The 27,788-nt window shown below is 46.5% G+C and overlaps 1 protein-coding gene across 3 annotated transcripts in view; it reads right to left on the reverse strand.

Moving 5' to 3' along the window:
• Positions 1-27,788, reverse strand: part of lama3 (laminin subunit alpha 3) — a 197,336-nt gene that overhangs the window by 137,897 nt on the left and 31,651 nt on the right. For all 3 annotated transcript variants that reach the window (XM_033019527.1, XM_033019528.1, XM_033019526.1), the window contains exons 5-13: positions 19,725-19,895; positions 19,054-19,151; positions 17,243-17,358; positions 8,043-8,161; positions 7,338-7,428; positions 4,986-5,117; positions 3,779-3,841; positions 1,765-1,905; positions 304-441 (exon numbers count right to left, since the gene is read on the reverse strand). In XM_033019527.1, coding sequence (XP_032875418.1) covers positions 304-441; positions 1,765-1,905; positions 3,779-3,841; positions 4,986-5,117; positions 7,338-7,428; positions 8,043-8,161; positions 17,243-17,358; positions 19,054-19,151; positions 19,725-19,895 — 1,069 coding nt within the window. The remainder of the gene's footprint in view (positions 1-303; positions 442-1,764; positions 1,906-3,778; positions 3,842-4,985; positions 5,118-7,337; positions 7,429-8,042; positions 8,162-17,242; positions 17,359-19,053; positions 19,152-19,724; positions 19,896-27,788) is intronic.

The following is a 27,788-nucleotide window of genomic DNA, read 5'->3' on the forward strand; positions in this document are numbered from 1 at the left end:
AAATTGGGCAAAAATACCTGTTTCCACGCTATATGACTCTATGATTCATCAACATCTTGTGCAACTGCAACATGACTGGCCACTCTCTCTTTAATCCTGTACTCTGTACAATGTGGATGGCTCAATTGTAATCATGTATTGTCTTTCCGCTGACTGGTTAGCACGCAACAAAAGATTTTCACTGTACCTCGGTACACGTGACAATAAACTAAAGTGAACTAATCCTGGCAACCTCTCTCCATCCTCCCTGTCAATGAACACACGTGCCGCCATTCCCTCCGTGGGCCAGTGGAGGTTACTTACGCACGCAGGCGGGGAAGCGAGAGAATCCCGGCGAGCACCTTTCGCAGAAGTGGCCTTCCACCCCTCGTCGACACAAGCACCGGCCGCTGTCTTGGTCACACACTGGCAGAGACACTCCTGCGATGTAACACTGGCAACCTGCCCAATATTAGAGAGGGTTAAAGTTCTGTATAAGATGAAGGAACTAGCTCACTGCATCATTGCAAAACACAAAATGCTGGAGAAACTCCAGGATCGAAGAACCTGTTTCCATGCTGATGTACTTTCAAATCAATTCAATAGCTGCCTATGTGGGAACCATTTCCTTGGCCTGCTTAAATGTCTCTTAAACCTAGTGCCTTATTCCACCACCTCCTCTGGCTATAAAGTTTGGATATCAAACACTCTCTGTGCAATCATTTTGCTCTGTTTCGTATCAGGCAAAACAGATACCAGACCAACTTCCATATCAGAAATATGTCACATATCATTTGCCAGGCTTTGCCCCATCCGTAGAGCATAAAAGCGTAAGACATAGGAGCAGAATTGGGCCATTCGACTCCGTCATTCAATCACAGCTGATCTAGTTTACCCTCTGAACCCATTATCGTGCTTTCTCCCTAACCTTTGATGCCCTTACTAACCTAAGAACCTGTCAATCTCCACTTTAAAAATAATATATCTGCACACTGGGAATAGCTTAATTGTAATCATGTATAGTCTTCCCGCTGACAGGATAGTAGGCAACAAAAGGCTTTTTACTGTACCTCAGTACACGTGACAATAAAACTAAACTAAACTAAACAATGATATAGACACAAAGTGCTGGAGTAACTCAGCTGGTCAGGCAGCATTTCTGGAGAAAAAGGATAGGTGACGTTTTGGGTCGGAACTCTACTTCAAACTCCTGATAAAGGTTTCATTCATCTGAAGAACGGTTCCGACCCGAAACGTGACCCATCCTTTGTCCTCCAGAGACACTGCCTGACCCGCTGAGTTGCTCTCACACTTTCTGTCTATCTTCGTTATAAACCAGCATCTGCAGTTCCTCTCTATACTAAAACAATGACTTGGCTTCCACAGCCATCTGTGGTAATAAATTCTACAGATTCACCACCCCCTGACTAAATAAATTCCTCCTCATCTCCTATTCTGAGACTCTGCCCTCTGGTTCTAGACTTTCCCATTACTGGAAACAGCCTTTCCACACCCACTCTAGCTAACAGCACAGCACAGTAACAGGCCCTTTGGTCCATGCTGTCATTGCCAAGTTAAACTACTCTCCTCTGCCTGCACCCTGTCCTCTGTCTACCATCTTTCTCCCCCCACCCCCACTACGCCATCAGCCTGAAGAAGGGTCACGACCAGAACGTCGTCTGTCCATCTCCCTCCACGAACGTTGCCTGACCTGCTAAGTTCCTCCAGCACTTTGTACATTGCCACACGAACGTGCAATCTATTCTCCACTGCGCGTGTGCTTACGTTGGCAGTGTTTCCCGAAGTATCCAGTGGTGCAGCGGGAGCAGTAGGGTCCGGTGTAGTGAGGCTTGCAGTCACAGCGTTGTGAGTAAGGATTCACCAGGCAGGTGTTCCCAACCGTGCCCTGCGCGTTGCACTTACAATCTGCAAAAGCCAACGATGTAGAAATGAATGCCTCAGGACCAATGTAAAGCTGCCTGTCAGTCTGCTCTGCAGGCTTCCACTTCAAAACAGCCTAGAATACAGCACAGTGGCACAGCGGGTAGAGCTGCTGCCTCACAGCACCGGAGACCCAGGTTTGATCATGACCTCAGGTGCTGTGAGGCAGCAGCTCTACCCACTGTTCCACTGTGCAGAGTCAAGAGTGTTTTATTGTCATATGTCCTGAAATGGAACAATGAAATTCTTACTTGCAACAGATATGTAAACATACTACACTGTAAACCCCGTAATAAACATTTTTTAAACGTTCAGTTGATATATATATACACACTGTATATGTGCAGTCAAAAATCATGTCCTAAAGTCCTAAAGTCTATATAGTTCGGAGCCTATTTGGAGCTATTGGACAAGAGGGCATAGCTTCAAGGTGTGAGGGGCAAAGTTCAAAGGTGATCTACGGGGCCAGGTTTTATTACACAGAGGAGTGAGTGCCTGGAACGTGCTGCCAGGGGTGGTGGTGGAGGCAGTTACGATAGTGGTGTTTAGGAGGTTTTTAGATAGGCACTTGGATATGCAGGAAATGGAGGGATTTGGATCACATGCAGGCAGAGGAGATTAGTGTAACTTGGCATCGTGTTCAGCATCAACATTGCGTGCAGTTCTTTAAATGACCCGAGAAAAAGAAATATTGTATTGGGCAGAATTAGTCATAATTTTTTTTACATTTAGTTAAGCTCAGCGGGATGTATTCATTTAAATCCCCAACCAAGTAAAATAATAATGGTTTGTGGTGTAAGCATTGTTTACTTAAGACTGTAGCAGAAATGTTCAAAATCTGTTTTGAAGCAAATGGCATTATATAATCCTCTTTAGTTAATGAATGAAATCATCTGACCCACGCAATGGAAAGCTGTTCCCTGAATGAACTAGGCAGTGAGGAACCACACTGGTGCCCACAGACCCAAGAATCTTCACCACATGTTGGAAGATGTTAACAGAAATTAATACAACATATAGATTATAGAACTCATAACAGTGCAGCATGGGAACAGTCCCTTCAGCCCACTATGTCAGTGCCAGATTTTATGCCAAATTCAACCAAGCTTCTCTTCCTTATCATGATCCTCATCCCTCCATATCCATGTGCCTATCTAAAACCCTCTTAAACGCCACTATCATATCTGCCTCCATCACCAACCCTGCCAGCGCGTCCCAGGCACCCACCACTCTCTGTGTAAAAAAACTTCTCCTTTAAACATTGCCCTTCTCGCCTTAAAGCTATGCCCTCTAGCCTTTGACATTTCAACCCTGGGGAAAAAGGTATTGACTCTCTACGTTATTTATGCCTCTCATAATTACACATACTGTACTTCTATCTGGTCTCCTCTCAGCCTCTGCCTCAGCCTCAGCTTCAGAGAAAACAATCCAAGTTTGTCCAACTTCTGATAACCACTACCCTCTAATCCAGGAAGTATTATGGTAAACCTTTTGTACTCTCAACCCAAAGCCTCCACATCCTTCCTGTAATGGGGGGCGGGCATAATTTCACATTCTACTCCAAATGGGACCTAACCAAAGATGTATAAAGCTGCATCTTGACATCCTGACTCTTATACTCAATGCCCCGACCGATAAAGGCATGCATGCCGTCTTCTGCTATTCTATCTACTTGAGCTGCCACTGTTTAGTTCACATCCTGCCCATATATTGTACAGTTAACTCTTTCTCTGCCACAGTGTGTCATGATTGTCCATACAGCAGCCCAAAAGCACACGGAAAGATTAAACAGTATGACAGAGGAACTGCCCTGCCACAATGCTTATGGGAACATTGGCTTCTCATCGTAACTACTCACTCTGGAGATGCCCACGCGTTGGGACAACAGTCACTGGATGGGGTGTGGTGTAAACTGGACCACCTGGCAGAACAAAGGTTAATTGTTGGTCAGGTCAACATTAATAACACCGGAAGCCTCTACAAATGTGATTAGGAGGAGGGGGGGGGGGGGGGAATAGTGTCCATTATTGCAGATTGTGCACCATAACCAAGTAGTTTAATTTAGTTTAGTTTATGGTCACGTGCAGGGAGGTACAATAAAAAGCTTTTGCCATCCAGTCAGCGGAAAGACTGTACATGATTATAATCGGGCCTTTAATAGAACTGGATACTGATAGGTAGAATATCATTGTATAAGTAGTAGAAACCAAGAACTGCAGATCTTAAATCTTAAAAGGACACAAAGTGCTGGAGTAACTCAATGGGTTCGGAAGAAACTCTGGAGAACATGGTTAGGTGATGTTTTGAGTCAGGACCCTTCATCAAGCTTGTGGTCCGGAACTGAGTCATAGAGCTGTACAGCATGGACATATGACTCTAAGTGGTGGTAGATGAGGGTGGTGCAGATGGGTATACGATGGTCAGCATGGACATGATGGGCTGAAGGGCCTGTTTCTGTGTTCTTAGACTCTAACTGCTGGTAGATGGGTTGGTGTAGATGGGTACTCGATAGTTGGCATGGACATGATGGGCCAAAGGGCCTGTTTCCATGCTATAGAGTCATAGAGTATGGAAACAGGCCCATGGCCAAGTTGCCCACACCAACCAACATGCCTTATTTGGCCCACATCCCTCTAAACCTATCCTATCCATGTAACTATCTAAATGTTTCTTACAAGTTATGATAGTGCCTGCCTCAACTGCCTCCTCTGGCCGCTCGTTCTATACACCCACCACCCTTTGTATGTAAAAGTTACCCCTCAGATTCCTATTAAATCTTTTCCTCTTCACCCTAAAACCTATGTCCTCTGGTTCTCTGTTCCCCTACTCTGGGCAAGAAACTCTGTGCTTCTACTGATCTATTCCTCTCATGATTTTATACACCTCTATAAGATCACCCTTCATTCTCCTGTGGTCCAAGGAATAAACTCCCAGTCTGCCCAACCTTTCCCGAGAGCTCAGAACCTCGAGTCCTGGCAACATATTCATAAGTCTTCTCTGTACCCTTTGCAACTTGACTCAAAGTTGAGTCTGTAGCTCAGGAGGGAGGAAGCGGTTGTACATACGGGTGCACCGGGGGAAGTTGTAGTATCCCGGCGCGCATCGAGCACAGTCTACCCCACTGAAGCCGGGTCGGCATCGGCAGCCTCCCGTCGCCTCCTCACAGCTCTCGGCAAACGCAGGAGGGCACCTGCAGGCTGAACAGAAGATGATACCATTGTCAGGAGATCATCGAAGGCATCGACAGGAGGTGCTGCTTTAGAAAGGCAGCCAGCATCATCAAAGACCCATACCGCCCTGGCCACGCTCTCATCTCGCTGCTACCATCGGGAGGAGGTACAAGGTGTTAGTGAGACCACATTACAGTACTGTATACAGTTCTGGTCACATTGTCGAAGGAAGGATGACATTAAATCGGAAAGGGTGTTAAAAGAAATTTACGAGGATGTTACCGGCTCTGGAGATTTTTCACACAGTGGGTGGACGGAACGAGCTGCCAGAGGAAGTGGCAGATGCAGGTACAATTAAAAGACAGATATAAACACAAGGAACAGCAGATGCCCATATACAAGAAAAGACACTCAGTGCTGGAGTAACTCACTGGGTCAGGCAGCATCTACGGAGAACATGGATAGGTCATTCTGGTTGGGACCCTACTTCGGACTGACTTTAGTAGGGAGAAGAAAGCTGGAAGATAGGTGGGAGTGGGACCTATAGTGAGTGAGTGAGTGATAGGTGGATACAGGTGAGAGAAGTGACAATTAAAAGACACTTGGATAAGAAAGGTATAGAGAGATATCAAGAACCAGAGGACACATGTTTAAGGTGAGGGGGGGGGGGGGAAATTTAATAGGAACCTGAGTGGAAACACTTTTACACAAAGGTTGGTAGGTATATGGAATGAGCTTCCAGAGGAGGTTGTTGCGCAGGTACTCTCACAATGCTTAAAAATGTTTGGACAGGTACATGGATAGGACAGGTTTAGAGGGACTAGCTTAGGTTAAGCAACTTGGTTGGCATTGATGAGATCATGTTCTAGGAGCAGAATTAGTCTGTTTGTCCTATCAAGTTTACTTTCCCTCTCAACCCCATTCTCCTGCCTTCTTCCCATAACCCCTAACACCCTTACTAACCAAGAAACTGTCAAACTCTGTCTTAAAAATATTCATTGACGGCCTCCACAGCCGTCTGTGGCAATGAATTCCACAGATTCACCACCCTCTGACTAAAGATATTCCTCCTCATCTTTCTGAAGGAACGCCCTTTTATTCTGAGTCTGGTCCAAGACTCTCCCGTTGGTGGAAACTTCCTCTCAACATTCACACTATCCAGGCCTTTCACTATTCGGTAGGTTTCAATGAGGACCCCCCACTCATCCTTCTAAACTCTAGTGAGTACAAGCTTAGTGCCATCACAGGCTCATCATATGTTAACCCACTCATTCCGGGGATCATTTTTGTAAACCTCCGCTGGACCCTCTCCAACGCCAGCACATCATTCCTCAGATATGGGGCCCAAAACTGCTGACAATTGATCACAAAGAGATGGGTCGAAAAGGGCCTGTTTCTGTGCTGTAAAACTCTATGTCTATATCAGACTTCCAGAGGAAGCCCTTCGCACCACTGACTCTCCTGAGTTTAATTGATGTGCCGAAGTCATCCTTTCACAATAATAGCTGGAAGCAGTGGATAAATGTGCAATTAAACGGAGCTGTTGTAATGACTGTAAATCACAAAAAGTGGAACTCATTCAACTAACGATTGGGAGCACAAATCTCAAGACTGAGTTCCATGCCTCCAGCATGGTTGGGAGTGAGCTTGTTCCGATATCCAGCTGTAATGCATGGTGTCTTTTCCCCAGGGGAGAGGAATCAAGAACCATACGGCATCGGTTTAAGATGAGAGAGGAAAGATTTAATAGGAACCTGAGGAGCAACTTTTTCACACAGAGGGTGGTGAATATATGGAAAGAGCTGCCGGAGGGGATGGTTGAGGCAGGGATTATAACAACATTTAATAGACATTTGGACAGGTACATGGATAGGAAAGGTTTTGATGAATATGGGCCAGATGCAGGCAAATGGGACTAGCTTAGATGGAGGCATCTTGGTTATCAATGAAAAGTTGGGCCGAAGTCATGCAACAAAATAACAGACCCTTCAGCCCAACGAATCCATGCTGACCAAAATGTCCCATCCTTTGACCCAACTCAGCCAGGCCAACCAAAATAGAACAGCACAGTACAGGAACAGGCCCTTCGCCCCACATACAATATAGAACATTACAGAGCAGGAACAGGTCCTGAACTCAGGAAGATGTCCCATCCTTTGGCCCGAGATGCCCATGCAGACCGCGATGCCCCACTGGAACAGCCTTTGGCCGTGCAGCAGGGCAGTGAGACGTTGAGAAGCTGCTCACCGACACAGCCATCAGGTGCGTTCTTGGGAACCCCAGGCCGTCGGTGGTGGAACGGAGCGCACCGCTCACAGTTGGTCCCCGCCGTGTTGTGCTGCACAGAAAGTTGGAAACAAGACAAATAAACAACTTAGTTTAGTTTAGGTACCGTACAGACACAGGCCCTTTGGCCCACCATGCCAACCATCAGTCACCCGTTCAAACTAGTTCTATGTTATCCTACTTTCTCATCCATTCTCTACACATTAGGGGCAATTTACAGAGGCAAATTAACCTCATATTTTGTCTGTCTGTCTGTGTGTGTCTCTTTATGTGTGTGTGTCTCTGTGTGCCTGAGTGTGTGTATCCGTGTGTGTGCCCATCTGGCCCATATGCATGTTTTACCTATTTTACCTCTATCCACTGTTGTCCTGCCCTTACCACTTTATACTGCCCAACTAGATGAGTTCCTTCAGCAGACAAAAAATAACTGCAGATACTAGAACCCAAAGTTAAAATCAAAGTGCTGGAGGAATTCAGCAGGACAGGCTGAGGGAATGGACTGATGACATTTGGGGTTGGTACCCTTCTTCAGCCTGACAGGCAATATTACCGGTCGGGACCCTTCTTCATACTCTATATATATATATCTTCTACAGTCACAGTTCCCCCAGCAGTCTCTCTTCGGCTAATGGAGGCATAAGTTCTGAGGTGAATGGTTGAACGTACCTGGCAGTTCAGACAAACACCACCTCCTTTATACTGCCCATGGATGTTCATACTCCCTCTCCTCTGGGTGATTGCGGCATCGTAGTAACAATCCATGGAGTGTCCGTGGCAGTTACAAGCTGTGGAAGGATACACCACATTATTTCAGCAACGGACCACACCTACGGACCACACCTTACACGACCAGTTGTGTTTTGCACTAATATCTTGTTCCCGTCTGTTTCTTTTCATTGTCCTATACAATTTATGTTCAATGTGTGTCTGAGCCCACGTGCCTTTGATTTTCCGGCCGCACTTTTTTATATCTGCATTATCTCTGGAAATGTAACATTATATTCTTCAAAAAAAGACACAGTTCTGGAGTAACTCGGCAGGTCAGGCACCATTTCCAGTCAACATGGATAGCGAGCTTAGTTTAGTTTAGTTTAGAGATACAGCGTGGAAACAGTGCCTTCGGCCCACCGACCAGCGATCATCCCGTACACTCGCATTATCCTGGGGACAAAATGCAATTTTACAGAAGCCAATTAACCTACAAACCTGTACGCTGCCAGAGAGTAATGGTGGATGGCTGTTTGTCAGTTTGGAGGCCAGTGGCTAGTGGGGTGCCACAGGGATCTGTGTTGGGTCCACTGTTGTTTGTCTTGTACATTAATAATCTGGATGATGGTGTGGTAAATTGGATTAGTAAATATGCAGATTATACTAAGATAGGTGGTGTTGTGGATAAAGAAGTAGATTTCCAAAGTCTACAGAGAGATTTAGGCCATTTGGAAGAGTGGGCTGAAAGATGGCAGATGGAGTTTAATGCTGATAAGTGTGAGGTGCTACATCTTGGCAGGACAAATCAAAATAGGACATACATGGTAAATGGTAGCGAATTGAGGAATGCAGTTGAACAGAGGGATCTAGGAATAACTGTGCATAGTTCCCTGAAGGTGGAATCTCATGTCGATAGGGTGATAAAGATAGCTTTTGGTGTGCTGGCCTTTATAAATCAGAGCATTGAGTATAGAAGTTGGGATGTAATGTTAAAATTATACAAGGCATTAGTGAGGCCAATTCTGGAGTATGGTGTACAATTTTGGTTGCCTAATTATAGGAAGGATTTCAACAAAATAGAGAGAGTACAGTGGAGATTTACTAGAATGTTGCCTGGGTTTCAGCAACTACGTTACAGAGAAAGGTTGAACAAGTTAGGTCTTTATTCTTTGGAGCGCAGAAGGTTAAGGGGGGACATGATAGAGGTCTTTAAAATGATGAGAGGGATAGACAGAGTTGACGTGGATAAGCTTTCCCCATTGAGAGTAGGGAAGATTCAAACAAGAGGACATGACTTGAGAATTAAGGGACAGAAGTTTAGGGGTAATACGAGGGGGAACTTCTTTACTCAGAGAGTGGTAGCTGTGTGGAATGAGCTTCCAGTGGAAGTGGTGGAGGCGGGTTCGATTTTATCATTTAAAAATATATTGGATAGGTATATGGATGGGAAAGGAATGGAGGGTTATGGTCTGAGTGCAGGTAGATGGGACTAGGGGAAAATAAGTGTTCGGCACGGACATGAAGGGCCGAGATGGCCTGTTTCCGTGCTGTACATCTTTGGAGTGTGGGAGGAAACCGGAGTACCCAGAGAAAACCCACATGGTCACAGGGAGAACGTACAAACTCAGTACAGACAGCACCAGTATTCAGGATCAAACCCACGTCACTGGAGGTGTAAGGCAGCAATTCTACTGCTGCACCACTGTGCCGCCCAGAATGTTTTGGGTCGGGTCTGAAGAAAGGTCCCGACCAGAAACATCACCTATGCATGTTTTCGAGAGTTGTTGCCTGGCGCACTGAGTTTCATCAGTCAATGAAAGTAAGCATGCAGGTACACCAGGCAGTGAAGAAAGCGAATGGCATGTTAGCCTTTATAACAAGAGGAGTTGAGTATAGGAGCAAAGAGGTCCTTCTGCAGTTGTGTTGGGCCCTAGTGAGACCACACCTGGAGTATTGTGGAGCAGTATATGCTGAGAGAATGGAGCAGTTGGGCTTGTATATTCTGGAGTTTAGAAGGATGAGAGGGAATCTTAGTGAAACATATAAGATTATTAAGGGCTTGGACACGCTAGAGGCAGGAAACATGTTCCCGATGTTGGGGGAGTCCAGAACCAGGGGCCACAGTTTAAGAATAAGAGGTAAGCCATTTAGAACGGAGACGAGGAAACACTTTTTCTCACAGAGAATTGTGAGTCTGTGGTATTGTCTGCCTCAGAGGGCGGTGGAGGCCGGTTCTCTGGATACTTTCAAGAGAGAGCGAGATAGGGCTCTTAAAGATAGGGGATATGGGGAGAAGGCAGGAACGGGGTACTGATTGGGGATGATCAGCCATGATCACATTGAATGGCGGTGCTGGCTCAAAGGGCCGAATGGCCTATTCCTGCACCTATTGTCTATTGTCTACTCCAGCACAGTGCAGTTCCATGTGTCCACACTATATTCTGTACTCTGGTATTTTCCATATTCTCTTTGCACTACTTATTGAACTTGTGCATGGCTTGATTGTACTCAGGTATGGCATGATTATTAGTTTAGTTTAGTTTATTATTGTCATGTGTACCGAGGTTCATTGAAAAGCTTTTTTGTTGGGTGCTATCCAGTCAATGAAAAGCCTACATGATTACAAATCAAGCCGTCCACAATGTACAGATACAGGATAAAGGGTATATCATTTTGTGCAAGATAAAGTCAGATACAAGATAGTTCAAAGGTCTCTAAGAGGGAGAAGTCATAATGACTCTCGAGTTGTTGGTAAGATCAAGTCAAGTCAAATCGATTTTATTTCTATAGCACATTTAAAAACAACTCTTGTTAACCAAAGTGCTTTACATCAGTGCAGATACTAACGTGCTACATACAATGGTACACAGATCTAACAATACATACATAAAGAAAGTGTTTACAGTGCTCCCTCAGAGGACCTCAAGAAATGCTTGTGAGTAAAAATAGGTTTTTAGTCTAGACTTAAAGGAGTCGATGGAAGGGGCAGTTCTGATGAGAAGAGGGATACTGTTGCTTGAGATAGTTCAGTTGCTTGATAATAGCTGGGAAGAAACCGCCCCTGAATCTGGGGGTGTGCGTTTTACCTCTTGTCTGATGGTAGAAGGGAGAAGAGGGAGTGACCGACGTGAGACTGGATAGCATGCAAACTATAAACTCAACTTGACTCGGCTTTATTTCAACATTCATTTCTCCAATAATGTGGTAACAGAAAAATAAATTGGAGCTTAGCATGCGTGCAATTGGCAGGCTGACGTCTGTTTTCTTTCCTCCCAGGACCTGCCCCTAAGTGATGTTAATACTTTTTAAATTTCCAGGTTTATTTAATTAACCCAGCTGTCACTGTCACAGAATCATACTTACAGCGTGGAAACAGGCCCTTCAGCCCAACTTTCCCACAGCTGCCAACATGTCCCATCTACACTAGACCCACCTGCCTGAATTTGGCTTATATCCCTCTAAACCTGTCCTATCCAAGTACCAGTCTAAATGTTTGTTAAACGTTATGATAGTCCTGCCCTAACACCCAGCTGTTGCTGGGCATATTTAGCAGGTCAAGCAGCATTGGGCTGTGACATTATTCCTCGGAGCACAGGAGGCTGACAGGTGAACTTATAGAAGTGTATTAAATCATGAGAGGAATTGATGGTCATACAGCCCAACTTGTCCATGATGACCAAGATCCCTATCTAAGCTACTCTGATTTGCCAATGTTTGGACCATACCCCTTACCTATCCATGTACTTGTCCAAATGGCTTTTAAATGCTGTCATAGTACCTGCCTCAATTACTTCCTCTGACAGCTGGTTCCATATACCCCCAACCTCCGAGTGAAAATCTTGCCCTTGGGTTTCTACTACAGGTTTCACTTTCAATTTAAACGTATGTCCTTTGATTTGTAATTCCCCTACTCTGGGTAAAAAAACTGTGCATTCACCATATCTAATCTACTAATTATTTTATACACCTCTATAAGATCACCCCTCTGCGCTCCAAGGAATAAAGTCCTAGCCTGCCCAACCTCTCCCTATTCATTCACCCTGGTGATGGGATGAATGCACACTCCGTTACTTGAATCTTGAGTAAAACACAAAGTGCTGGAGGACTTCAGTGGGTCAGGCAGCATTTGTGGAGGGATTGGACAGGGGACGTTTTGGGTCGTATCCCTTCTTCAGACTGATGGAGTAGGGGTGAGAAAGCTGAATAAGAGCGGTGGGGGAGGGACAAAGCCTGGCGAGTGATTTGGTGGATACGAGTGGAGGGGTGAGATTGGATGGGTGGAATAAGTGACAAAGGTTGGAAGTGAAAAGGAGACAAAATGGTATCAGATAAGGAGAGGAGTGAAACGGAGATGTGGAGGTAGGGATATGGGTTGAAGGGGACTGGAGGGGGTGGAGAGAGATAGAATGAAGGGGAAACGGGGGTTTGGGGATAGGCATATGATTAGTATGGGTGTCAAAGATTATGGGGAAAAGGCAGGAGAATGGGGTTGAGAGAGAAAATTAGATCAGCCATGATTGGATGGCGGAGCAGGTTCGATGGGCCAAATGGCCTAATTCTGATCCGATAACTTATGGTGGGGAAAAGGAGCAGGGTGACTGGGCTTTGTTGGGGGGAACTGCAGATGCTGGTTTAAACTGAAGACAGACACAAAATTCAGAAGTAACTCAGGGGGTCAGGCAGCATCTTATGAGAAAAGGAATATGTGACGTTTCGGGTTGAGACCCTTCCTCAGACTTGGGAGAGCACTATGCTCCTAATGTTAGTGCATCACCACAGTGACACAGCAGAAGGGGCCCCACACAGAGAGCACAGCACTAAAGGCGCAGCGTCTGTCTCAGTCGATTGAATTATTAATTGCTGCCAGGCGCAAACAGGATTGAGCTGCCGAGCTGCCAGATGTGACCTGCTCCCTGATGCAGCTGCAGGGGAGAACCCAGCAGTGTAACTGCAGACAGACGCAAAGTGCCGGAGTAACTCAATGCGCCAGGCAGCATCTCTGGAGAAAAGGAGTGGGTGGCGTTTTGGGTCGAGACCCTTCTTCAGACAGAGAGTTAGGGGGAAAGAGAGATATAGAAGATAGAGACAAAAAGTTGGAGTAACTCAGCGGGACAGGCAGCATCTCTGTGGAGAAGGAATGAGTGACATTTTGGTTCGAGACACTTCTTCAGACTCGTTAGGGATATAGATGGCGATATAGAGAGATATGGAACAAATGAATAAAAGATATGCAAAAAAAGGAACGAGGTAGAGGTGCATTGTTGGCTGTTGTCTAGGTGTAAACGAGTTATACAGACAATAAAACTCACCAGTGTAATAGTACAACAACTAGGGTGGGGGAAGGACAGAGAGAGAGAGATAGGGGAATGGAAGAGTTACTTGAAGTTAGAGAAATCAATATTCATACCGCTGGGATGTAATTGCAGGCCATGGATGTCCCATGTCTCACTACCAACCCTCCCCTCCCTGACCCAGTGCACCGCTTCTCTTCCAAACGTCACTGATGCCAACACTTTGGGGTGTTGGTCCCCAGTCAAGGAGTCATAGAGCTCGGGGGGGAGATTTATTAGGAACTTTTTTTTACTTTTAAACTTTTTGAGATACAGCAGGCTCTTTGGCCAGTCCGACCCTGTACACGAGCACTATCCTACAACCGAGGGAAAATTTACAATTCACAATTTTTTTAACCAAAGCCAATCAACCTACAAACCTAATAACAGCGGGGAAGCAGCTGTTTCTGAATGTGGTGGAACGTGCTTTTGTATCTTCTGCATGATAGGAGAGAGAAGAGGGAAAAACTGGGAGTGCGAGTGCTCCTTGATTATGTTTGCTGCTTTTCAGAGGCAACGAGAAGTGTAGATGGTGGGGAGCCTGGTCTGTGTGATGGACTGGGCAACATCCACAACTCTGCAATTTCTTGTGGTCTTGGGCAGAGCGATTCCGAAAACTGCAATACATCTTCAAAGGATGTTTTCTATAGTGCATTTATATCAGGCCCTTCGGCCCACATTCTCTATGCCAACTAAGATGGTACATTGAGCCACTAACTCACTTACATTGACCCAGTTTCGATCCTGACTAAGAGGGCAGAGTGAAGTGGTTTCGCTTAGTTTAGAGATACAGCGTGGAAACAGGCCCTTCGGCCCACTGAGTCCACGCCGATTGGCGATCCCCATTACACTAGCACACACTACACACTAGGGACAATTTACAATTTTTTACCAAAGCCAATTACCCTACAAATCTGTATGTCTTTGGAGCATGGAAGGAAACTGGAGCACCCAGAGAAAACCCACGCGGCCATGGGGAGAAGGTACAAACTGGGGCAGAGTGAGGTGACGGGACAGAGGAATGGGCTGGTGTGTTGGGGCAGGGTGCGTGATGGGGGTTTGTGCATGGATTTTGGGGAAGCCATGAACACAAGAATATACTTTACAACTCAACCTGATTGGCAATCAGTTCATTAAGACCTTACCCAGATTGCTGCCTGGATACCCTGGATTATGGGGTATTAGCTGCAGGGAGAGGTTGGACAGACTTGGATTCTTTTCGCTGGAATGCCAGAGGTTGAGGGGAGACCTGATAGAAGTATATAAAATTATGAGGGCCATAGATATGGTAGACAGTCAGAACCTTTATCCCTAGGGTGGAAGTGTTAAAGAGTAGAGGGCAAAGCTTTAAGGTGAGAGGGGCAAAGTTTAAAGAAGTGTGGGGCAAGTATTTTATACAGAGGCTGGTGGAGGCAGATACAATAATGGTGTTTCAAAGGCTTTTAGATAGGCACGTGGGTATGCAGGGAGTGGAGGGATCTAGATCATGGGCAGGCAGAGGATTGAAGATAAAATATTTTCTCATTGATCAAAATCAGTTGCTAACTTTCAACGATCGCCTAGATTATATCAATGCCTGTCTTCCCCCGCACAAGGTATACAATGACAGCTATAGATTGTATAACCCGTCCCAGAGGCCAAGTGTGCCTCTCAGTGGCCTGTCTATAAAATGCACTGCCGTTACGCATCAGTTTAGAATATTGTGTTCAGTTCTGGGCAACATGTTATAGGAAACATGTTGTCAAGTTGGAAAGGGTGAAGAGAAAATTTACGAGAATGTTGCTAGGACTCGAGGGTTTGAGCTATAGGGAGAGGTTGAACAGGCTACAATATTATTCCTTGAAGCGCAGGAGAATGAGGGGTGATCTTATGGATGTGTATAAAATCATGAGAGAAATAGATTGAATAAACACACAGAGTCTTTTGCCCAGAGTTGGGGAATTGAGAACCAGAGGACATCGTTTTAAGATGAAGGGAAATAGGAACCTGAGGTGTAACTTACTTACACAAAGGTTGGTGGGTATATGAGAAAAACAGCCATATCCCAAATCTCTGCCAAGTAGGACATTAGATAATTGGGATACACCCTTTGCATAGATACATAGAAAATAGGTGCAGAGTAGGCCATTCGGCAGGTCGAGCCAGCACTACCATTCAATGTGATCATGGCTGATCATCCACAATCAGTACCCCGTTCCTGCCTTCTCCCCATATCCCTTGATTCCGCTAGCTCTAAGAGTTCTATCTAACTCTCTTTTGAATGCATACAGTGAATCGGCCTCCACTGACTCTGAGGTGGAGAATTCCACAAATTCACAACTCTGGGTGAAAATGTTATTCATCATCTCAGTTCTAATTGGCCTACCCCTTATTCTTAAAACTGTGGCCCCTTGTTCTGGACTCCCCAACATCGAGAACATGTTTCCTGCCTCCAGCGTGTCCAATCACTTAATAATTTTACATGTTTCTATAAGAACCCCTCTCATCCTAAATTCCAGTGAATACAAGCCCAGTCCACCCATTCTTTCGTCATATTTAAGAAAGATGCAGATGCTTGTTACATTTTACTTGTTACATCCTCAAAAAATTCCAGAAGATTTATCAAGCAAGGTTTCCCCTTTATAATGGCATACAAAATCATGAAGGAATTGGATAGGGTGAAGGTAGGAATCAAGGTGAGAGGGGAGACAGGAACCCAGACAATCTTTACACACAGGGGTTGGTGTTCCATTCTGTTTGTAGTTTGTTTGGTTGTTTGTTTGTTTGTTTGTCTTTTTACACAAAAGTCCGCGAGCATTGCCACTTTTCATTTCACTGCACATCTCGTATGTGTATGTGACGAATAAACGTGACTTGACTTGACTTGACTTGGTGGGTATATGGAATTACAGAACATGGTCTATATCCCTCCATTCCCTGCCTGTCCAAATGCCTCTCTGATTGAACATTACCCCCGACAGCCCTCTCTGCCTCTCATCATTATATGGGACCCTTCTTCAGACAGATGCTGAAAGCTGGAAGAGAGGAGGGGCAGGACAATGCCCTGCAAATGAGAGGTGGATACAGGTGAGGGGAAGTGCGCGATTGGGATAGGAGAGGTGTGATTTGTGAAGCCAGAGGTAGGAATGTAGGTGGAAGGGAAGGAGGACGGGCGAAATGGGTGCAAGTCTAGGTGAAGCAGAGGGGGAAGGAAGAAATGAATAAATAACAACGTTTTTAAGAGAGAACTGCAGATGCTGGCAAAATCGAAGGAGACAAAAATGCTGGAGAAACTCAGCGGGTGAGGCAGCATCTATGGAGCGAAGGAATAGGCGACGTTTCGTGTCGAGACCCTTTTTCAGACCACCAACATATCTCGACCCGAAACGTCACATATTCCTTCGCTCCATAGATGCTGCCTCACCCGCTGAGTTTCTCCAACTTTTTTTGTCTATCAAATAACAAAGTTTGGTTGTTTATAGGTCAGTTACCTAGTTACCTAAAATTGGAGAATTGAATGCTCACACCTTTAGGTTGTAAGTGACCCAAGAGGAATCAGATGTGATATTCCTCTAGTTTACATATGGCTACATGGCAATGGAGAAGGCCCAGGGCAGAGAGGTTGGTGTAGGGATGGGAAGAGGAGTTAAAATGTTTAGTAACCGGGAGATCCGCGGACTGAGCGCAAGCGTCTGGCGAAACGGTGGAAAAATGTGCCCCTCCCTCCCGGAGTGTCCCGTCCAGTTGGATTCCTTTAGTTGCTACAAATTCCAACATCTGCGGCCTCTGGTGCCTCCTCACTAACAGTGATGTGTCCGACTCAGATTAAAGGAGCATTGATCGACTCACGTTCACATCGATTTACCAACGAGGTCGTCGCTGGTTGCCATGGTTCCTGGTTGAATCCGGGACAGCAGCGGCTGCAGGATATCCCGCATGTGTTGTGCTGACACGCACACTGCAACCTGGACATCATACACACCACACGTCAGTAACACACCACTGGCCTCAACCGCACCGCGTTTCAACACATGAACATCTGCACAAAATCCAGAATGTACCTCAAAAAGAGACACTAAGTGCCGGAGCAACTCGGCAATTTCGGATGGAAGAAAGGTCACCTATCCATGTTCTCCAGAGATGCTGCCTATCCTGCTGGTCTACTCCAACGCTTTGTGTCTTTTTTTGTAAACCAGCATCTGCAGTTCCTTATAGACTCGTAGAATCATACAGTGTGGAAACAGGCTCTTCCGGCCCAAGTTGCCCACACCGACCAACATGTCCCATTTACACTTGTCCCACTTGCCTGCGTTTGGCCCATATTCCTCTAAATCCATCCTATCCATGTACCTGTCCAATTGCTTCTGAAATGTTGTGATAGTACCTGCCTCAACTACCTTCTCTGTCAACTTGTTTCATACACCCACCACCCTTTGTGTGAGTTACCCCTCAGATTCCTATAGATTTTTCCCACTTCATCTTAAACCTATGCCCTTCTGGCTATCAAATCCCCTAATCTGGGTAAGAGACTCTGTGCGTTCCTTGTTTCTACATTCTCCAGAAGCTACTTCAATCGTTAGGTTTTCGGGCTTAGGTTTCGGTTTATTATTGTCATATGTGCTGAGAAATAGTGTGACTGTATGACTCTATGTACCTCGTGGTGTGTCATCGCCAGTCCGTCTGACCATTCTGTTCGCATGGTTAGTTCAGCACTGTTCACTGTTGCTATTTTGAAGTTAGCATGCAGGTCCACCAAGTGGTTAAAAAAGCCAACAACATTTTAGTTTAGGTTTAAGATTATTATTGTCACATGTTCTGAGGTACGTTGAAAAGCTTTGTCTTGCATGCAAGGATGTGAATAGTGGATCTAGTAGAACTGTTTAGGAACAGCCCCTCATGTTTTGCTTGGGCAGCTTACAACCAGCAGTATGAAGGTTGATTTCTCTAATTTCAAGTAACCCCTGCATTCCCTGGTCATCCTACTAGTTCCACTGTTCACCTCCTTGTATCCCTTCATTATCACCTCTTCCCCAGTCAACAATGGGCCATTATGGACTCCACCTTTCCTTGGTCATCTGTTGCCAGCCCTGCTTTGTTCTGGCCTTTATTCCGGCTTTTTCAGACCTCCAGTTCCCCTCCCCTCTCTCAGTCTGAAGAAGCGTCCAAACCCGAAAAGTCACCCATCCTTTCTCTCCAGAGATGCTGCCTGACCCGCTAAGTTACCTCAGCATTTTGTGTCTATCTTCGGTATAACATCTGCAGTTCCTTCCTATCCATGTTCTCCAGAACCTGCTGAGTTACTCCAGCACTTTATGGGGTTTTTTTGTAAATCAGCATTTGCAGTTCATTGTCCCTTGTGCCAAGATCAGACGTGGAAATTGCAAAATGGTACCAGAACGTGGCGACACTCTGGGTGTGTCGGTCCAGAAGAAGATGTATTGTACTCATGATTGGACAGGAGAGCGTGTAGAGCAAGCTTTTCACCATATCACTGTACACTTGACAATAAATAAAATAAACTAAGCCAAATTAATCTAAGTCACGTTTAATCCATGAGGGATGCACGTTGTTCCTGTTACTCAGGTACATTGATCATAGAACCGCGGTGATGCCAACTCATTTTTTTGACTGTGTTCACACTGAACACGATAAATACTTACAGGAAGGGGCTTGCTGGATCCTGGGCATTGCAGATGTCCGAGTGCCCGTTACAAACGCACCGACCACCGATACTGATGTCCTTGATGCTGTAGTAATACTGAGAGAATGGAGAGAATTGATGGCCGACTGACACTACTGGAATCATAGAGACGTTTTCACCAACCTATCTACCTGTGATGCCAATTTCAGACAACTGTATACCTGCACTCCTAGATCCCTCTGCTCTACAACACTCGCTATCTACCTGTGACGCCACTTTCAGGGAACTATGTACATGTACTCCAGGATCCCTCTGCTCAACAACATCTGCTTAACAAAGGGTATGGCCTGGATGGGGCATCTTAGTCGGCATGGAACAGTTGGGCTGTATGGCCTGTTATACAACACAAAGGACAACCTTATCTTCCTTTGAAGAAGTTTTCGTCCTCTATCCCCTCAAGGTATGCCTACTTTGAAGAAGTTCCCATCATCTCCAACGGGCCTCCAGCTCTTCATCGTGCCCCACCACTCCCCCTCCCCACAACCTCCTACTTTCAATCTGAAGAAGAGTCCTGACCTGAAACGTCATCTATCCATGTTCTCCACAAGAGCCACCTGACCCGTTGAGTTACTCCAGGACTTTATGTCTACTTTATCTTATGCATTTGTATCGTGTCAGCTCGGAACCTACCCTTCGAGTGACGGTAGGATCCCTCTGAGTCTTGGAGATGAGATGACCCAGTAAGGTGTTTGTCCGTAGGAACCGCAGCCTGATGTTCGTGGCCTTTGTGAAATCTCTTAAAACGGGAGAGTCGTTGAAGATGGTGGACCCTGGCCGACCATTAACCAAGGACACGACAATCTGCAGAAAACATCATCATGCGTGTTGAGGCGTTCACGGCAGAGTGAGTAAAAGGCAATTTTAATGTTTTTTTTAATATCCCACAGCAGAATCAGAGAGCTCGGTGACCTAGCAATTATTTCTAGGAAACAAAGAACTGCAGATGCTGGTTTAAACCAAAGATAGACACAAAGTGCTTGAGTAACTCAACTGGTCGGGCAGCATCTCTAGAGAAGAAGGATGGATGACGTTTCGGGTCAGGACCCTTCTTCAGTCTGAAACATCAGTCCGACCCAAAACGTCACCCATCCTTTCTCTCCAGAGATGCTGCCTAACCCGCTGAATTAATGGAATTAGAGCTTTTTGTGTCTATCTTCAGCAGTTAATTCTGCTGCCCTGAGTCACACGAAAATGCAGATGCTGGAAACCTGAGCAAAAAACAGAGTGCTGGAAGAACAATTATGACTTTTAAAAGATATTGGGACAGATATCGGGATAGGAAGTGTTTCGAGGACTATGGGCCAATGCAGGCAAATGGGACTAGCCCAGTATGCCAACTTGGTCGGCCATGGACAAGATGGGCCGAAGGGGGTAGCATGTGTTGACGGAATGGACAGGCATCGTTTCAGATTGGAGGATCCTGACCCAAAACGGGGCTTGCTGTCTCTCCCTTCGGGGGAATACGACTTTTTGTCGTATCCCCTTTCTCTGCCTCCGTCTGCGCTGTGGCCTAATGGCGGAGCTGGCGACCTCGAGGCTCCGGAGGCAGAGCCTGTCAGGACTCGCCCTGGGCTCGCTCCCATGAGGGCGGCCTGACGAGGGGCTGAGACTCTCTCGTGAGGGGCTGTGACGCTCCCGTCGGAGTGGCCCAGCCCGAGGTGGAACAGCGCTCCCGTCGGAGTGGCCCAGCTCAAGGGAGGAACGGCACTCCCGTCGGAGTGGCCCAGCTCGAGGGAGGAGCGGCACTCACGTGAGGGCGATCCGGCTCGGGGCTGGAACGGTGCTCCGGTGGCTGGGACGGCGTTCTGGCGGCGGTGACCTGAGTCCTGGGTTCAGCCGCGGGCCAGCGGCTGCGTCCGCTGGACTGGAGGGCGGCAGCTTCGACCACCCCGGGCCGCGGTGTTTGAACCGGCCCGTTCGCGGGGTTAGGTGAGCCGCGGGACTGTTTGTGCCATCGCCCGGTGGGGAATCGCCTCAGCGCAGAGGGAGAAGAGGAGGGAAGAGCCAGTAACCCTAAGATTTTTGCCTCCACCACAGTGAGGAGGTGCTTGGAGGATACACTGTGGTGGATGTTAATTTGTGTTTGTTGTTGTTTTTTATTGTATGTATGACTGCAGGCACGAAATTTCGTTCAGACCGTAAGGTCTGAATGACAATAAAGGTATTCAAAAACATTGGGGGTCCATTTCCCACCACAGATGCCCACTGAGTTCCCCCAGCACTTTGTTTTATTTAAGTTCTGATTCCTCACTGCTCCAGCAACCAGAGTTCGATCCTGACCACGGGTGCTGTATATGTGGAGTTTGCTGATTCTCACTGTGACCGCGCGGGTTGCCTCCGGGTGATCCGGTTTCCTCCCACATCCCAAAGGCAAGCGATTGGCGGATTAATTGGCCCGACTGTGCAGATCAATAGCGCAAAGAATCAAAGAGGTGTTGATGGGCAGAGAGAGAGCAAGTGGAAGGTGTACAGGGAAAACAGGAGAGTGAAGAGAAGTGATGGGGATGCTCCGACAGAGGTGCCAATGACCCAATGTATAAGATAAAATGAAGGCCATTTGGCCCATCATGCCTGTGCCAGCCGTTTGACAGACCTCCCCAATCAATCCCGTAATCATGACCTTTCCCGACAGATCTCTCTTTTTCATGGGCAACCTTTGCGAGGCGCCTGCCTTCAAGAATGTGCTCTGGAGCAGAACAAATAGTAAGATTAAACGAGAACTTACCAGTTTGAAGTTTGATCTGTATTTTATGAGGAGTTACGATGAGGGATTACGTGAAGAGCCCGCTCAGCACGCATGAGCGGCATACTTCAAAGCAGCGGTGTGGAATCACAGATAGACACAGTTATTGAAATAAACATAGTAAAGAAAAGGAGACATCAGTTATCAGTTTGACCCATATTATTGAGGGTGGGAGCGGAGGGCACGTAATCCCTCATCGTAACTCCTCATAAAATACAGATCAAACTTCAAACTGGTAAGTTCTCGTTTAATCTTACTATTTTACTTCGGAGTCACGTGAGTGACTACGTGAAGATTTTAAAGCTCTGTGATTTCAAACCGTGTAACAGTTATTACTTCACTCACTGCCAAAGTCCTTGAGGGAGGAAGTGTGTTATCGTAATCAACCAATGAATCTGTTTGTAGAAAAACACAATGGTATTTTTTAACAATAACAACAAAGAAATTAAATTGCTCCCCTGGGCTTAAATTAAATATTTGCAGTCTGTAAAAAAATTTCTGCAAATAAAGCAGGTTTTGCCAACGGCTTATTATAAAAAATTCTTAACGGTCTTTCTCTCGACCATCCTGCTGTAACCAGGATGTGGTCGATAGGCACATCCATTCTTTGGCCGTCGACGTGGATGCTGCCCTGGTGGAGTGAGATTTGTACATGTTAGTGTTTATCCCAGCAGCTTTTAGCACCTGCTTGAGCCATCTCGAAATGGTTTGGCTCGTCACCCGACCATAAGGTTTTTTATGACTGACCCACAAGGCTTTTTCACTCCCTTGAATATTTTTGGTTGTGTCTATGTAGGACAGTAGGTGGGTCATGGCACATAACCGTGGTTCTGGCGGGTAAGCCCGGAATTCCACGACTGGATTAGGTGTTCCTGGTCTGCTCTGTTTGATCAGTCCCTGGATAATGACAGAGATCTGGTCTGGAGCTGTGAGCATGCTGTCCAGTAGCAATAGGTGTAGTGACTGGACCCTCTGTGCAGATACAAGTGCCATCAACATGAGTGTTTTGAGCATAGATTGTTCCAGGCTGAGGGATCTGGCTGGTGGCATCCCCTGAGGTATGTCAGGACCACACTGACATCCCATATATGGGTGTACCTTGGTCTAGGGGGTTAGAGTTGTAAATACCCTTCATTAGTTTGACCACCAGCGGGTGGGACCCCATGGCCTGTTGTCCTGGAGCTGGTTTTAAATAGACAGACAGGGCACTTCTAGCTGTGTTGATGGCACTGTAGCTGAGTCCTTCATTGTGGTGAAGGTTCGCCAGGAATTCCAGTACGTTGATAACTGTAGCGGTTGAGTAGGTGGTCCCTGTATCCAAGCAGTACTTCTCCCATTTTTTGATGCTGGACAAGTACTGTTTTTTAGTGGATGTTCGGAGGGATGCTGACATGGTGTCGACGGTTTGTTCGGATAATCCCAGTCCCAGAAGTGGTCTGTTCAGAATCTGCAACCCAGGAGTTTGATTTTTTCATGACACGAGTGGTTTATGCCCGACACTGGGTGTTAATAACTCTGGGTCACTGGGGAATACCATCGGAGTTTCAACAACCATGTCATGGAGTATTGGGAACCATGGCTGCGTAGGCCAGTCGGGTACTATCAAAATACCTGAAGCAGAGTCCATTTGTATTTTGCGTAGTACCCGACTGATGAGGCAGAAGGGAGGAAATGCATAGAAGAAGAATTTCCCCAATCCAGCGCGAACGCATCTACCGCTGCTGCCTCAGGGTCTGGTTCCCAAGCGACATACATAGGTACCTGGTGATTTAGCCTTGACGCAAATAAATCTATATCTGGCGTGCCATATTGCTTGATAACTTTTGCAAATATTTTGGGGTTTAACATCCATTCGATGTTGTCATTAAATTTACGTGACCTGGTGTCTGCCACTGTATTTAGCTTACCTGGCAGGTAAGTTGCTGACAGCCAAATATGTCTTTCGACACACCATTGCCAAATTGTGTTGACCAACTTGTCGCATGATAACGATTTTATGCAGCCCATATGGTTAATGTAGGCCACCACCGTAGTATTATCTATTTGTAACCGTACATGCAAATGATGCATATGCTTTTAAACCATAAAAGGCACCCAACATCTCTAGATAATTAATGCCCAGTGTAAGTAGTAATGATGACTCTGGGTTAGTCCATCTACCACCTGTGCTGGATATGGAGTTAGTTGCTCCCCAGCCTTGAGCACTGGCATCTGTTTGGATAAGTAACGTAGGGTTAGTGATGATAATAGGGCTGAAACTATGCCAAACGTTTTTTGCCCACCACTGTAGTTCTTATATTGCTTCAGTGGGTAACTTTATGACACGATCATAATGAATTGCATGTCGTTTTAGTGCCTGTACCTTTGCTCTTTGTAAGTTTTGATAGTGCAAAGGTCCGAATTGTGTAGCCGGAAATGCTGCTACCATTTTCCCAATTACTCTTGCTACTTTTCGAATAGTTGGTCGTTCGTTGACCATTAAATTGTTGCATGATTGTGCCAATTCAACTGTTTTGTCTCTTGGCAATGTTACAGTCATGTAGACTGAATTAATTGTGAAGCCCAAGTAGTCCATGGTTGTGGATGGCTTCAACTTAGATTTATCTGGATGTAAGACAAATCCCAGGGTTTCGAACAACTGTTTGGTAGCTGATACAGCTGACATAGTCAATTCCATGGTCTTGCCTACTATTAAGATATCATCAAGATATGCCATGACAACATGTTTTTGTCTTCTTAATATTGCCAGAGCTGGTTTTAGTATCTTGGTGAATAATCTTGGGGCTGATGTTAACCCATTGGGTAACGCTTTAAACTGCCATTGCTGCCCCATCCAGGTAAATTTCAGGTATCTGCGATGATCCTTGTGAATGGGTACTAAATAGTAAGCATCTTTACGATCAATGCTTGCCATGAAGTATCCTTTGGAAATTAGTTGTTTGGCAGTAACAAACATTTCCATTTTGAAATGTATATACTTAACAAACATATTTAGTGAAGTTAAGTCAATGATGGTGCGACATGCACCATCTTTTTTGGGTTTAGTGAATACATTTGATACGAATTCCAAGGGTTCATGTTTTGTTTTTTCAATGATACCCTTTGTAATTAGTCTCACCAGTTCAGCTTGACCCTCTCGTTTTTCTTTAACTGAGAGGGAAAATACCCTCTGGGGTGAATGTTGAACTGGTGGCAATTTTTCTCGTATGAATTGTATTTTGTATCCACTAACGCCATTGAGTATATACTGATCACTCGTGATAGACTCCCATGCTTCTTTAAACAGGTGTAATCTCCCCCCTGTTAGTATTAAGCCCCTACTTTCTATATGCTGGTAGGAACCAGACCCACCTACCTCCATGGTTATGGGTATTACTTCTGTTTCCTCCCGGTCCAACGAGTCTTGCGCGTTGTCTGACGTGGCGGTGATGTTGGGGGGTGGCGCATTTTCCATGGGGTCCGCTCTGGGCCCTGGTCTAAAGAAGACTTCCGGTGATAGAATGCGGACCCCGAGCTTTCACCAGTCCCATATGGTAGACGTCGACTGGTGGACGCGATGGGGTGCTGCTGCTTGGGAATGATTGTTTTTGGTTTGCTCGTCCCGGGGCCTGCCCTCATGAGACCGAAAGTTTTTGAGGCCTCTTCCATATCCTTCATTTGCTTTGTGAGGTCTTTGCCAAAGAGCAGTGTGTCTGGCTCAGTGGCTGGGGTTTTGCACAACCCCGCAAATTTAGGATTTATGCAGGTCTTATGATTTGTTTACGAAGGTTGTGGTCATCTCCGTATTGTCCACGGAACGAGCTAACGATGTGATGGCTGACGTCAGGAGCCTGAGGATCCGCTGCTGTTTTAGCTCCTGGTTCCGAATATTTGCCCCAACGTGCCCCCAGATTTGGCTGTTTACAGCCGGCACTTTAAGGGACTCACAGTTCTCTGGAGCTGTATACGTTTCTAAGACCTCATTGACCACCTGCTCCTGTAGGGGCCTGTTGGAGAGGTGGTTAATGCTGGCCGCTAGTTTGGGCTGCCACGTAGCAGTCCACCACACCCAGCAGCTCTTCCTGTTCCTGCACCCCTTGCATACTCCCGACATCTTCAGCCAGCGTCCCCTCTTCTTGACCAGCCCAGTCCTGGTCATCAAAGCTACCCTCGGGTAAGGAGGAAGCAATGGGCAGTGCACAAGACACTGTGGAGGGAGTGCCTGAACTCCCCCTGCGAGAGCGCCCCTCACGAAGCGTGTCTCGCTGGAGCACCTGCTCCAGGAGCCGCTCCATGCGGCTCAGGCAGCTGTCTCTCCCCCGTGCGGGTGGAGAGACGTCCCCGTCCGACAAGTCGGAAGCCACTGGCCGGATGCTTCTTCGGTAGCTTTACTTCCAGCCCGCTGCTCGGCACGGTGTCGGGAATGGCGGAGCGCCCGGTAAGCGGTCCTACCGCCTGTTCCTGCCCCCCCCAGATGGAACGCTCCTCCGTTGGAGTCGAGCGGGGGACAGGTTTGTTCAAGAGCCTTTGTTCTCTGCCTGAAATAAAGCAGAAGGCTCTCCTGTGAAAGAAAACCCGACCTCAGGGTACTTACCTGACGGTCCGTTCTTTCACGCTGTAGCGGGAGCGCCTGACTCCCGATGCGGCCGATGTTGCACTGCTGAACGCAATGCCGCGCATGCGTGCTGAGCGGGCTCTTCACGTAGTCACTCACGTGACTCCGAAGTAAAATTGAGTTGTTAAATTGTACACCACAAAAATGGGCCCTTCAGCTCACCTTGTCCACGCTGCCCAAGTTGGCACAAAAGGCTAGTCCCATCTGCCTAAATTTGGCCCATAGCTCGCCAATCCAAATGCCTTTTAAAAGGCAAAATTGTATCCGATTCTATAGCTCCCTCTGGCAGCTCATTTCAGATACGGACTACCCGGAGTGAAAAGGTTTACCCTGAGGTCCCTCATAAATCACTCCCCTCTCACCTTAAGCCTCTGCCCTCGAGTTTTATATTTCTCTCTCTGGGAAAAAGACTGTGAGCGTTCACTTTATCCACGCCCCTCCTGATCTTGCACACCTCAAAAAGTTCACCACTCAGCTTCCTCGTCTCCAAAGAAAAAAGTGCCAGTGTCTCCCCCTGTAACTAAAGCCCACACAAGTCCAGGGAACAAAAGACTCTGAATGACTTGGCCCCGTTCAGGAATCCTGGTGAATCTCTTCTGCACCCACAGTTTGTTATGGCCCCCTTCCAATCATGTTTCTCTGAAGAGCAATCCTCCATCTCTGGAAACAATTTCCTGCACTTACTCTTTCTAACCCTCTCTGCCAACAGCCTGAACCATGAGGTACAAGGTTCCACACGCTCTCACTTTGTATTTCTTAAAGGACCCAGTTGCAGATCTCTACAGCTGGAAATGTCCTCTCGATAATTGTAATTCCCCTCGAGTAAATTTACAATCAGATCTCCCTTCAGCCCTCTGTATTGTAGAGAAAAGGCCCTGATGTGGCCCCTCACATCCATCATCTCCTCTTTCAAGAATCCAGATCATCTCCCCATCTTTTTGAGAATGGTAGGACCACAACAAGAGTTCTGCAATATCACCTCATGTTCCGCTTGGGTAACACACACCGACCACCCCCCTCATTCTCTCCTTTGCCACCCACCACAGTACGCACCCACTATCCCCCCCCCCCCCCCCCCCCCCCCCCCCACCACCACCACAACCCCCTTCATCCCCCCATCCCCTTCCACCCTCCCTCCCTCCGCCTTTACATTTTACATGTACAAAATCATGAGAGGAGTTGTTCGGGTTGATGCACAGTCTCTTGCCCAGAATAGGGAAACAAGAGCCAGAGGAGATAGGTTTATGGTGAGGGGGAAAGATTTAATAGGAACCTGAGGGATGACTTTTCACACAAAGTATGGTGGTGTATGGAACAAGCTGCTGTAGGAGGTAGTTGAGGTAGGGACTATTGCAAC

This window comes from Amblyraja radiata, chromosome 4 (genome assembly GCF_010909765.2).
Source record: "Amblyraja radiata isolate CabotCenter1 chromosome 4, sAmbRad1.1.pri, whole genome shotgun sequence".
In the NCBI taxonomy this organism is placed as follows: Eukaryota; Metazoa; Chordata; class Chondrichthyes; order Rajiformes; family Rajidae; genus Amblyraja; species Amblyraja radiata.